General features: G+C 38.3%; 2 protein-coding genes across 2 annotated transcripts; both read left to right on the top strand.

Annotated features, from left to right (window-relative positions):
* Positions 1-1,853: 1,853 nt before the first annotated feature.
* On the top strand, positions 1,854-5,544 carry p2ry12 (purinergic receptor P2Y12). Its single transcript, XM_034115324.1, is given in 3 exon segments — positions 1,854-1,883; positions 1,885-2,106; positions 4,248-5,544. Coding segments are annotated over 3 exon segments (1,059 nt in total). The 3' UTR covers positions 5,055-5,544.
* Positions 5,545-8,413: 2,869 nt separating this feature from the next.
* Positions 8,414-13,416, top strand: LOC117470564 (P2Y purinoceptor 14-like). Its single transcript, XM_034115385.1, has 4 exons — positions 8,414-8,638; positions 8,945-9,356; positions 12,521-12,666; positions 12,988-13,416. The coding sequence occupies exons 1-4, from the start codon at positions 8,414-8,416 to the stop codon at positions 13,414-13,416; spliced, it is 1,212 nt and encodes a 403-aa protein (XP_033971276.1).
* The last annotated feature ends 119 nt before the right edge of the window (positions 13,417-13,535 follow it).

Genomic DNA, 13,535 nt, shown 5'->3' with positions numbered 1-13,535 from the left:
TGATGCAGTAGCCTACTGATCAGACCCAGATGTTTAAGATCACAGCTGTGCGAAACATGACTGCATGTAAATATCAAGGATCATGTATATGACTAAATGTAGATGGTGTGAAAGGCTACAGCCTCTACAGAAAGAGCATGTGCATGTGCAGAGACATTCAGATAAGAATTTATTTGGGAAGTGAGTTCTGCTGACTTTGCCTATCTTGCCCTTGACGCAGTAAATGAGGCATTGCTGTGCTAACTCCTGGCACTCAATAGAAAGAAGGGCAGGAGGCCTTTAGGGTCATGTGACATGCAATATTACACCCAGAGTGATGGTTGATGTGACACAAAAGAGCACGTTTGTATCTTTACAAACAAGATTATACAGAAAACTATGCTCTGACACTGAACATAACTTCTGGGTAAATCCAGATTTTGTCTAATTTTTGTGATTTAGGAACAGGACTATGTTTGCAATGGGTTATAACTAATAACACTTTGGGGAAGTGTCCTCATGTTGTCTAGATCTAACGGTGAAACCACGAAAAATGGGAACAAATGTCTGTTTCACAACATGAACATGTTTTAGAGACCACACAGTGAATAACCTTCACAAACATTAGAAATTAGAGGAACATTTGAAAAATGAAAATGGAAAGTTTTGTTAGCAGTTAAGCCAAAAACTGTTTTATATGTTTTCCACTTTGAAACGGAAGGGTTTTACTGCCATATGCTCCCAATCTGTTTTTTGTTTAAAAGGAATTGCATTGTATTTTTGTAATAGTCTTATTTGTGCTTTAGTCACTTGAAAGTTAGCAACAATTAGTATTGCTTTATCCTAGTGCATGCTGGGATAGGCTGCAGTAAACGTTCACCTACAGTAGCAGAGGAACATGGTGCCAAATCAAGACAAGGATGTTCTTCAATGACTCATGATGTTACACATCCTTTTTATATTGCATGACCCTTACTGTTTCCTGTTTTTAATTCTCTGAAATGCAGAAGCAATGGAGATTACACAATAATTGTAACCAAATGTACAATAATTAGCTTGTATCATAAAGGAACAGTGAGGGGGTCACATATTAATAGTATCTTTCCACATTGTTTCAAACTGTTCAATATCAGAGAATCCACTTTAAAACACGTGTGCAACAAAAGCCCAGAATATAAAATGTGCTTAATAAAACCTAGATATTGGATTGGATTGAATTTTGGGCCTTGTTGGTGTTTATCCGATATGTTGTGCTTGTGTTTCACTTGTGTTTAATCATACACATAACTTAACTAAAGTATTTGTGTCTGTTGAAATAGATCTAGACGGTCTGCAGTCTTTCCTTGTGACAGGAAAGAAAATGGAGAAGGAAAAGAGAAAGTGTGTTCCTGCACACACACGCACTTGACAGAGGGTCAGTGTCACACCACATTTGTCGAGGACACAAAGAGAGAGGGACCAAAGAACTGCATTTGAATTTTGATTGGACTTCACTGACTCACATCAACACCTCTAACAGGTCAGGCACATAGTCAGATATATTGTAAATGTAATAAAAACCTCTTTAAAAACTGCTTTTAGGAATTTTATATGGTTAAATGCTTTTTATATTATTTTCTTTCAGACATTTCTCAACATACATTTAACATATGCACATTGTTATCTTAGATCGCTTTATAATGTTTGTGTTTTTAAACGTTTTTTTCCAACTTCTGTTCATTTGGTAATATACAGTAAATCCTTCACTTTATCATGACAAATGAATTAAGAAATGATCAGACTTAACTCCAAAGTCAAAATGTTGTTGGTATCTTTGTTTGTTTGAAATCATAATGAGAAACCAAAAGTTGTATTCAATTTTTCAGGCAACAGTCATGGAGACAAATGCAACTTCCCCCCCCGTCCCCTGGCAGTCACAGCTTCAACAACAGCACTTGTTCCCGTGACAACCTTCTGAAGACTGTGGTTTTTCCGGTTCTTTACTCCTTTCTCTTCCTGCTGGGGCTTGTGCTCAACGGCGTGGCTGTGTGGGTGTTTTTTCGCATCCCCTCAAAGTCTCACTTCATCATATACCTGAAGAATATTGTTGTTGCAGATGTCATCATGACCTTCACATTCCCTTTCAAGGTTTGTTTGAACTGGTACTCTTCATTTATGAGGCACACTTTCACTTTATTTAAGTTGTAACATATTACTTTATTATTGGCTATTTAACCAGATTAGTTTTCATCTTTCATCTTTTCATCATTAAGTGGGTCAGCCAGACATATTCAAGTCATTGATAAATACTCATGTGTTCTTTACTTTGGATTGGGCATACATGCTGCAGTTATAGATGGTAATAACTTGTTGATAGAGGGTTATAAACAGGGGTGCACATAACTGGTACGCAGGTACGCATGCGCGGCAACAATCTGAAATGCGTAACGTCACTTGTGTCACAACGCGCCTTTGCGTACCTGATAGGTCATCAAAACAAAACACATATTTCGCCTACACATGTTTCTTGTCAATACTCAGTGGAGTAAATTATTAGACATGTCCAAAAAAAACAAAGACATTAAGCAGCCACTTTGCCGTTTCGCTCCCTGCTAAAATCTTCAGACTTTCTATGACTGATTGAACTGGGTGCTGGCCGTGCCGCGCAGGACATAACCGACGGATCTGTGAAGCTTCACAGGAGGCAGAGGCTTAGATCACTGGACGACAGAGTTGGTCGCCGTGTGCACAGACGGAGCTGCTGTTAACGTCGGTGTGTACAACAGAATTGTACCAAAACTACGTCAACTGGCTGCGGTGGGAGACTCCCCTGTGCACATTCTGTGCCCCGCGCACACACTGGAGAACTGCGCAAAATCAGCTGATCACAACGTTCACGCTCTGTGGTCAAGCTGCTGCAGTTTTATTTACAAGAAAGTGGAGTAAAACACACAGCTGCAAACTTACTCAGGCTGTTAATGGAAGAGTTTGAAATCAGACAGAGGTGGAAGAAGTGTTACTCAAGTAAAATTAGAAAAGTATTATCATCAAAATCTAGTTAAAGTAGCGACAGTAAAAGTAGTCATTTTGCAGATTGGTCCATTTCATAATAATGTATATGATATGTTTTATAATTATTGATCATTAAAGTGTTTACAAATTAGTTTGAATGACTTTGTATACTGCAAGGTAGCTTGTGGATTTACTCCAGGTGGAACTAAAGTCTGATTTAACACTTGATTATATTTTCACATCATTCATCCACATCTGTAAAGTAACTAAAGGTATTAAATAAATGTAGTGGAAGAAAAGTACATGATTTACCTCTGAACTGTAGTGGAGTAGAAGTACAAAGTAGCATAAAATAGAAATACTCAAGTAAACTACAAGTATCTTAAATTGTACCTAAGTACAGTACTTGAATAAGTGTACTTTGTTACTTCCCACCTCTGAAATCAGATATGACTTCAAGTCATGTGATAATTTCTTAGTATTTGATCCTTCAACTTGGCCTCAGGAAATGCAAGGACTTCACAGTTTTGGCAACAAGTTTTGGAGAAAGCAAATTGGAGGCTTACAAAGAGACAGGGAGGTGCATCTTCATCATCTTCGTCATCTAGCATGCAAGAAGTGTAAATAGAGGACAGTGAAGGAGACACTGAGGAGGACAGTGAGGAAGACTGCACTTATTAACACCACGCTTCATGTGGGGTGAGTACCAAACGCTGTCTCCTGGTACTCATCTGAGTAACTCACTCAAAAAGTTATGTGCACACCTGGTTATAAACACACATTTCAACCTTATAAGTGGTATGATTTAAGGGTCAGGTGATTTTCAGTTTCTAAAATCCTGTTAGAAAATCTTTGGTATCCACAATTATAAATGTTGAAAAAATAATCGATCAAGTCTTCAGTTGGTAATTGTATTCAAAGGAAGTATTGAATAAATTGATTGTGCACCAGATACTCTGCAGCTAAAAAGATGAAGATAATGTCCAACGAAAGACAGATAACCAACTGAAACTACTTTTCACAACTTGGCAACCATTGTTGTAATTATTGGTGCATAATTGAGCTATAATACATTATAAAATGACTAGTATAAATTGAAAAATGACAATATTATTAAATAGCAAATAGAAAAGTCATAAGGTTTAACTTATAAATCCTTGATAAAGTGAGGGTTATAATGAAGTTGTTGACTGATCAACAAATATAATGCACAGTATGGCTTGTATTTAAATGCTTGGTGATCTTACTTTTTTATATTTAATGTTGTGTTCCTGCAGGTATTATCAGATTCCAACATGGCTTCCACCGGGCTGCGCATATTTGTGTGTCGGGTCTCCTCTGTGCTCTTCTACCTTACCATGTACATCAGCATCCTCTTCTTCGGCCTCATCAGCATCGATCGCTGCATAAAGACCCTCAGGCCCTTCAGGGGGACAAATGCAGCTCGATTGGTTCGTCGCAAGCTGCTTTCAGGAGCCATCTGGACCTTTCTGCTCGTTCTCTGTTTGCCCAATGTGATCCTGACATGTAAAACACCAACGTCTCCATATTTTAAGTGTGGGGACCTGAAGACAGAGGCTGGGCTGTACTGGCACCAGGTGGTCAATCATGTCTGTCAAGTTATTTTCTGGGGCAACCTGGTGACGGTGATAATATCCTACACTTTAATCACCAAAGAGCTGTACAGGTCCTACTCCCGCAGCACTGGAGGGACAGTAAGTCGAGCACCAAGTGGGGCCTCAACTCGGAAACCCCACCAGGCCAAAAGAAAAATGAGTGCAAATGTGTTCCTGGTTCTGGCAGTGTTCTTTGTGTGCTTTGTGCCTTTTCACTTCGCCCGCGTGCCGTACACCATGAGCCAGACCCAAGGGGTTCTCTTTGACTGTAAACTCAAACTCTTCTTCTTTCAGCTGAAGGAAAGTACGCTCTTCCTCTCTTCCTTAAACTCTGTTTTGGATCCTCTTATCTACTTTTTCCTCTGTAAGTCTTTCAGGACCACCTTGTTCAAGACCCTGCAACTGGCTCCTGGAACCTGCAGCAGGCTCACAGGGAGGGGCTCAGAGGACACAGTGAGCACTATCTGAGAGACTCTTCTGTCTGTACATCAAATCCACCGGACATGATGAAGACTTTTGTTTATAGTGTCTGTATGTACTGTGATGATGTCTTGTTTTCAAGTATTGGAAACAATTGTTTTGTTTCTATAATCAGAGAAATACAGGAGGTACAATATATTTCGTTAATTGTCATAATCAACATGCTGATCATCACAAAATGATAACACTATCTCTTTCAGTTTTATCATTGTTATTAAAAGCAATTCACTTTGAAGTAATTGTGTGTGGAAAGTACACACATATTGCCAAAGTTGAAACATTTGTAAAAATACTTTTTTTATTATATGTTTTTGCAGTCGTTGATTCATACATGAAAAACCAACACTGGTATGTTTTCTTTCAGTTCTGTATTCCACATTATAACTACATGAAGTTCCTCTTCTATGTTTTCATTTTTGCTCATTTGTAAAAGAATATACTATATTCCTATAATAAAAAAGTCAACCTGTAAATGAAAGTCTTTTAAATGATCTGATCTGTTACTTTTGCATGCTGCATGAAGGTATTGCTGTTTAGTGTAAGCATTCACTGATTCTTCAGGACAATCATATACAGTAGATAGTTGCTATGTGTGCATACATTACATTTATTTCTGTACAGTTTTGCTACTAAGACCCATCCTTATCTGAGTAAGTATAAAAAGAATACAGGGGTTTCCAAATGACTGGGTTATTTGACCGTTATTGCCTTATGTTACAACCACTTGCCAAACCATTGGAGCTTAGCGGTTTTAAATAAATTAATATAGAAACAAAAAAGAGGAAATATGGATATACTGTAGTGGCAATGTGGTTTATTGCTGTGCCTGTTGTGTGATATCATGCACATTTTCTTCCCTCTGGGAAAATACACTTGACGAGCTGTAAGCACTGTCACATCACTTGTCACACTCACTTAAAATATTTTGTTTGTGCAGAAAATATCAATCCTGAAATCCAATCCAATAAGTATTGGATTTCATAAATTGACCAATAAACATTTGAATTTTCTATAATGAAGTTTATCAATCAAGTAAATATGAAACAAGCAAAGCAAAAGAATGATTACAAGCTACAGCACATTGGAGTAGAGTGACTTGGGACAGATGTTCAAGCAGTGAAGCCGGATAACACATGGCTTACCAAAATCTATTTGATTTGAATCCTCTTTCCCCCATCAGCAACTCACTGCCCGACCACAGCAACTCATAGATTTGCATCTGTGTGGTGAAGTGGATGACACTGTGATGTGTTTTGTAAAGGTGTTCATCTAGCAGGCTACAGTGTGGAGTGAAGGAGCTAACCAATACTGGTGAGTCAATTCATAGAATGTATTGTTTCACTTTTTTAGAGAAAGCCTTTGATTGATGGAATATTCCATATAAGTCAAACTTTCTAACTGTTTAAAAAGCCTATATGATTTAGAAATGTAATAGCCTGGGAATAATGATCACTTTAATATGATATAGTTAACTGTATCCATTCTGAACAACTTAAGTTGGCCTTGACCAGTAAAATCTCTCAAAGTGACATTGTCTTAAGCATGAATACTGTGTGTGGACTATGGTCTAAATTATATATATATATATATATATATATTAGGGCTGTCAGTCGATTAAAATATTTAATCGCGATTAATCGCATGATTGTCCATAGTTAATCGCGATTAATCGCAAATTAATCGCACATTTTGTATCTGTTCTAAATGTACCTTAGAGGGATATTTTTCAAGTTTTTAATACTCTTATCAACATATGAGTGGACAACTATGCTTTATATGTTTGTTTATTATCATTTGAACAATGACAAATATTCTCATGAATATTAAACACAACAACCTCTGAACATTACAAATATTCGCCTCAATTCAACCTAGAACCTCTCTCATACAATAATACTGTGTGTGTGTGTGTGTGTGTGTGTGTGTGTGTGTGTGTGTGTGTGTGTGTGTGTGTGTGTGTGTGTGTGTGTGTGTGTGTGTGTGTGTGTGTGTGAATGTGGAGGATCGTTGGAGCTATGTGCAGCTCAAGGCATATATGCCTGTGTGTATGAGCTGTGTTGCGGCACTATCCGTGCTGAGTGTGCTGTCTGGCTACCTGCATAAAGTCAAGTGCTCGGCGCAGTTGTCGGCGAAATGTCGCTCCTCTGTTTTCATTGAAACAGCTCCTTATATCCGTTAGCTCAGCTAGCTAGCACCAGATGCTAACAACAACACGTAAGGTGTGCTTCGCTCGCGCCACACATACACACACCCTCCCGGTCCTCCCGATGGCCAGTCCGGTCCTCCCGATGGCCAGTCCGGGCCTGCCGGTGAGCGTGGAAGTGTGGTCTGCCACAAGCGGGCAGCAGGAGCGGGGCTGTCAGCATCAGCTTGTAGATGGTATTTTAAACTCGATGCGCTCTGAAACTACGGCGGCCGAGGACAAAAAATACACATGCGTTAATCGCGTTAAAATAATTAGTGGCGTTAATTTTCTTTTGCGTTAACGCGTTAACTTGACAGCCCTAATATATATATATATATATATATATATATATATATATATATATATACTGTATAACTTAACCACATTTGTATCTATGTTCTTACATTTCTGTAATGATGTTTGGAAAAATGCAGCTATCCCATACTGTCAATATACTGAAAAGGTAAATCCAGGTAAAACTCTAAATGATAAAACCTAAATCAAAACCTTTTACAAGGTAAACACATATCTATTGTGAAAGGGGGGGCTTTGCTAACCAGGCTCTAAAAGGCATTTCAGTGTTGTATACACATGTGATAAAACAACTATAATATGTTTTATGTTTTTGTTTTTCACTTTACTTACTATGTTGAAAACAGATCCAACAACTTCTGTCAGTCAGTGTAAAGAGTGTAAGTGTCAGGTTTAGTGTCAAGGATGCATTCAAATGCACTGGTTAAGCATTCAAAATCAATTCATAGTAGCAAATGTCTTTTAAACCATAATGACAAATGCAAATCAGGTTCAACCATACATTTAAAACAGTAGTTGTTCTAAGTCTTAAACAAATCATGGGCAGGGAGAAACATAACACAGCGCTCTGGTCTTCACCTCAGCGACACATTTGCTTTGAACCCCCTATATATCTTACTCACACCACTAAATCAATACCAATAAACCCTTCTAGCAATTGATAAAAGCTACTCATTTCACTTCCAAATGTGTTCAATCAAAAGCAACATATCTGGATGTAGGTCTTGCTTACAGAACCTATTGAGAATTTTCAATTTTAATGTCCGATCACAGTTGTCACAAAGTTCAAATTATTTTTTATTAAGTTTTTCTATGATGTCTGTTTGATTCTTTGATTCCAGATGGTATGATGGTGTCCAACAACACAGCAGCCTTCTCCTCTGGTTGTGCATCTATCAACCCTGTGACAGCAGATATGGCTGTCTCCTACCTTTACTTGTTCATGTTCCCTATTGCACTATTGCTGAATGGGGTAGCAGCATGGGTGTCTTTGCACCTCCGGTCCACATCCACATTCATAGTGTATCTGAAAAACCTGGTAGCTGCTGACCTGCTGATGACCCTGACGCTCCCGGTAATGGCAGCTAGCATGCTACCTGGAGCATCAATTCAGTTAAGGGCTTTCGCTTGCCGCTACTCTAATGTCATTTTCTACTGCTGTTTGTACACAAGTATTGCTTTAATAGGTCTTATCAGCCTTGACCGCTTCTTCAAAATTGTTAGACCATGCGGCAAGTTCCTGGGACAAAATGTGATCTTCAGTTTTGTCATGTCCACCTTGGTTTGGGTTGGGATATTTGGTGGTACGGCCATCCCAACTATCATTCTAACAGACCAGAATCCTGTTAATACAACAGGAGATTTCTGTGATTCCCTAAAGAGTTCGGCTGGAGTGACTCTCAACACATTTGTGGTTCTATCTATGGAGAGTCTCTTTTGGCTTGTCAGCATAGTGATTGTGTTTTGCTACATCTGCATCACCCTGAAAGTCCTGCAGTCCTTCAGAAACTCTGGGAGCAACAACAGCCACGGAAAGACGAAGACCAAGCTGCGAGTCTTCCTGATCCTTCTTGTGTTTTTCGTGTGTTTTGTGCCTCTTCACGTTTTGCGTGTTCCGGTAACAATGGATGAAGAAATTGATGACTGTGTTAAAATGTGGGTGACGATTATCCATAAATTGTTCCTGTGGGTCTCTGCTACTAATTCCTGCCTGGACCCTCTTCTGTACATCTGCCTGTGCAGGGAGTACAGAGAGAAGCTGGTTGAACTGATGAAAGCTCGAGGAAATCTGTGTAGGGTTATATTCAGGTAAAAATGCAGATGATTCCAAATCGAAAGAATAATGATTAGTCATAAATACATTAGAGATAAATATGATATTTTTAGTCACACATTAGGCTGTTGCAGTCTTTCAGCATTGATCGGTATGTTGTACTGCCCTCTAGTGGCCGGATAGGGATTAGCACATGTTAAGACTAAAGGTCTATTAAGAGAGAGAAACATGGTAGAAAGCAGTGAGATACAACCTATAATAAAAGCGCTAGGCAAATGTATTCTTCATTTTTCTAAATGTACTGAGTTTAACCATTTTAACACACACATATGTCAAGTCTCAGAGTTGTGCGTTCTTTTTTAAATGTAAGTATATTTAATCTTTCTACCCACTTTTCTATTCCCATATTCAGTTGTTATTGTTGGACCTGTATATCAATACATGTTTATTTAAAGATGTAATTTGTTTATTTTCTTGTGAAAGGGTCACTTTGATATACTGTAGTGTTAGTATAAGCCAATTGTTTCAGTAAAGATATATTACCAAAGCGTTACAGAATTAAAAGGAACAGTGTGAATCAGCTGAACTCAGTGTATTTCTTTCTGCTGCAAGAACATCATTGGCATCTTACAAAGTTCCGACCTATTTCAAGTCTTTAAATGAATGGTTACATAAAAATATTCTCTTTAAATCTTGTTAATCCAACTTTTTATTTTTTATTTAACCTTTATTTAACCAGATAAAAACATTGAGATAACATCTAATTTTCAATGCTGACCTGGCCAAGAAGGCAGCAACGTTACACATAACACATAACACAAACATATAAAATACAGAGAACATAACTAAGAAAACAAAAGACGAAAAAGCAGTCACGACATTGTGCACATTAGGACAGTATAGTACACTACTTGTTACTGCAAGAGCAGCTGGTGGTGAGGACTTCAGACAACTTCAATTTAAAACATGCTATAGAGACAAGTGCCCTCAGTTTGAGGGTTGATTGAAGGTCATTCCAAGACCAAGGACCATAATAAGAAAGACTCCTTTTTCCAGCCTCAGTCCGCACAGCAGGTACCTGGAACCGTATCCAGGCACTGGATCTGAGGTTGTAAGAGTCACAAACTGGGGCAAATCTGGCACATATGTACAGTGGAAGCTTACCTAAAATGGCTTTATACATTAATAAAAACCAGTGCTGCATCCTACGCATAGTAAGTGAGGACCATCCAGTTAGGCTATACAGTTTGCAATGATGAGTCCTATAGGGTGCATTTGATATATAACGCTGTGCAGCATGGTAGAGTGGGTCAAGTTTGGCCAAAACAGTGGGACAGGCAAATCTATAAATGGTATCACCGTAGTCCAGCTGGGACAGGAATAAGCCAGAGACCAACCTTTTACGGGATGAAGTTGAAAAACAACATTTAAGTCTGAAAAGGAAGCCAAGAGTGAATTTCAATTTCTTTGTTAAAACTTCAATGTGGTGTTTAAAGTTCAGATTACTGTCCAACCAAAAGCCCAGATATTTGTAGGTATCAACAAACTCAACAGAAAGGCCATCAAGGGTGTCACCTCAGTATTCTAGAGTCCAATAATAATTGCGGTTACTTTCCCATACCACATATTTTTAATGAATTAGATTGAAATGAAATTGAAACCCAGCCTCCTATATACATCTTCTTGGAAGCTATTGCATCTTCTTTATTTAACAACAAGCTCCTGTGTCTCCTATGGGACTCTTTGTGAGACATTTGGTCAAATGATGCCACTTCCTGCAGAATCAGCTCTATAATGTTTGCAGGAACAAACATCCAAGAAAACAGGTATTAAAAAACACATGAGGATCAACAAATCATCAACATCTCTCAGAGGTCAAGTTGACTTGCTTTTACTGCTTACAAACAACACAATGATGGTGAGTGTGGAAACAAATGTTGTGTATTTTGCTTTCTAAATTATGCTCAGAGCTTAGGACAGGAACATTTGGTGTGCAAATGAGGATGTATTATGTTAGAGGTTAGGTCAAATGTTCTGTAAACATATTAAATGCTTATAGCTCCATTTAGAAATGGTGACGCCTAAAGTACATGTGCATAACAAAGGGAGCAGGGGTGGCCTGAATCAAAACCTTCCATTCATCCAATTTCTCATTGGTGTTTCCTCTGCAGGCTGTCTGCCATATGATGTATGCTCTTGTCTAAGGACCAGGGAGTTTTCCCTATTTTTGCATGAGTCCTGATACATTGCCAGTCTTACCACAGCTGAATCGTTGATGTGTTTTCTAGGGAAATCCTTAAGTTCCTTAACACCTACCATGTCAGTTTACATTGTCAGGTCCATCTTGCAGCTTTGCGTTTGACTAGAGTGACTCAAGTCTTCAACTGTAAGTACTGAATATCAGAATATATGTTATTTGTATCATTTTTTCAAAATGTAGTATTAATGATAGCTGAATCTAAGACAAATATTTGTACATATCTTTATTAAAGAAAAACCGGAATTACAACATACTATGATACAAGTAGAGCATAGTATTTGGACAAGTGACAAATATTATTGTTACTTCTTAACCTGATTTTAAAGTCTAAAATAACATTAAAGCCTTGCTTGAGTATTTGTTTTCAGAATGTCTCTGTTATTTATACTTTTTTTTTTAATTAGATTTTTAAGTGAGTGTTAAAATATCTATTTGTGATAAAAGGATTGGTTGAAAACAAATGTATTTACACAACCATGTAGTAAACACCACCCTTTTCTTTGCTTAGCCTGCAGCTCTGAGTTGGATAAGTACCGGATAGTGGATCCTCCCTTTGACAGTAAGCAGCAGAGTGAGTGGAGAAATTGAGAAATGGAAAACAGAATAACAAGCTACATGTAACTCAGATAAATGATTTGCTGTTAAATGATTTCTCTGTGACACTAATTAAATTACAAAAATTGCCAATGGTTTAAATTATTTTTGCACTTATTCAGATGGACAGTGTGTTTAAAATGCATGATGCATAACCTACATGAAGACGATATTAAATACCCGCTACTAAAATGTATTTTAAACTTTTCCATTCTCCTCAGGTGCAGAGATGACATGGAATCAAAGAACTCACAATGTGTCAGAGTGTGAAAGCTTTCCTAACAACCAAAATGTGGTCACAGCGCTTTACTTTGTGATGTTCCCCTTAGCTTTGTTGCTGAATGGTGTGGCAGCCTGGGTGTCTCTGCACCTCAAGTCCACCTCTAACTTTGTGGTGTATCTGAAGAATCTGGTGGCTGCTGACATTATTATGACCTTAATCACGCCAATCAAAGCTGCACGAGACTTGCAGGATGTGCCGAAAACATTATACATTCTCTCATGTTATCTCAGTGCTGTTTTCTACAGTACACTGTACGTCTGTGTCGCTTTTCTGGGTTGTATCAGTCTGGACCGTTTCTTCAAGATCATGAGACCTAACAGCAAGTTGTTTAGTCAGAATCTGATCTTCAGCAAAGTTGTATCAGGCTTAATTTGGGTAACCGTTTTTGGAAGCACAGCTTTACCAAATATATATTTTAGTAAGTTGGTGACCAATATGACAGAGATCAGCTCTTGTATGATACTGAAAGAACCGGTTGGACTTCAAATCCATGAAGTGATTGTGATCTTCCAGAATGCTTTCTTCTGGATTGTCAGTGTGGTCCTTGCTGTTTGCTACATCTCCATTGCAAACAAGGTAATCCAGTCTTTTCGGAACTCTGGCAGCAGCAACAACCAGGGACAGAAGAAGATCAAACTCCGTGTATTTCTAGTTGTTGTTGTGTTTTTTGTGTCATTTGGACCATACCATATTGTAAGGATCCCTTACACTTTCCAACAAGTTAACTATTCTTCTTTTACCGTCTGCAATATTTTAAGCAGTAAGTTTACCAAGGAAATCAGCCTCTGGCTTGCCAGCACAAACATCTGCGTGGTCCCAATTCTCTATGTGTTTCTGTGTCGGGAGTTCAAGGAGAAACTGGTTTCTATGATAACAAATGTGTCCATCTCATTCAAAGCCTCAGCAGACAAAGCTAAAGGCATTACACCACAAAGGTCATGAACATGCTTTTTTAAGATCTGGGCTCAGAAAGGTCAAGATATTGTTTCACACATACAATGTTGTGCATGTAGTTTAGTGTTGATGTTGTGGTGTGAGGTTTTTTGTCTTGTCAGTGTGCT

Source organism: Trematomus bernacchii, unplaced genomic scaffold, assembly GCF_902827165.1.
Source record: "Trematomus bernacchii unplaced genomic scaffold, fTreBer1.1, whole genome shotgun sequence".
Lineage (NCBI taxonomy): Eukaryota > Metazoa > Chordata > Actinopteri > Perciformes > Nototheniidae > Trematomus > Trematomus bernacchii.
This window is presented reverse-complemented; position numbering and strand designations above follow the sequence as displayed.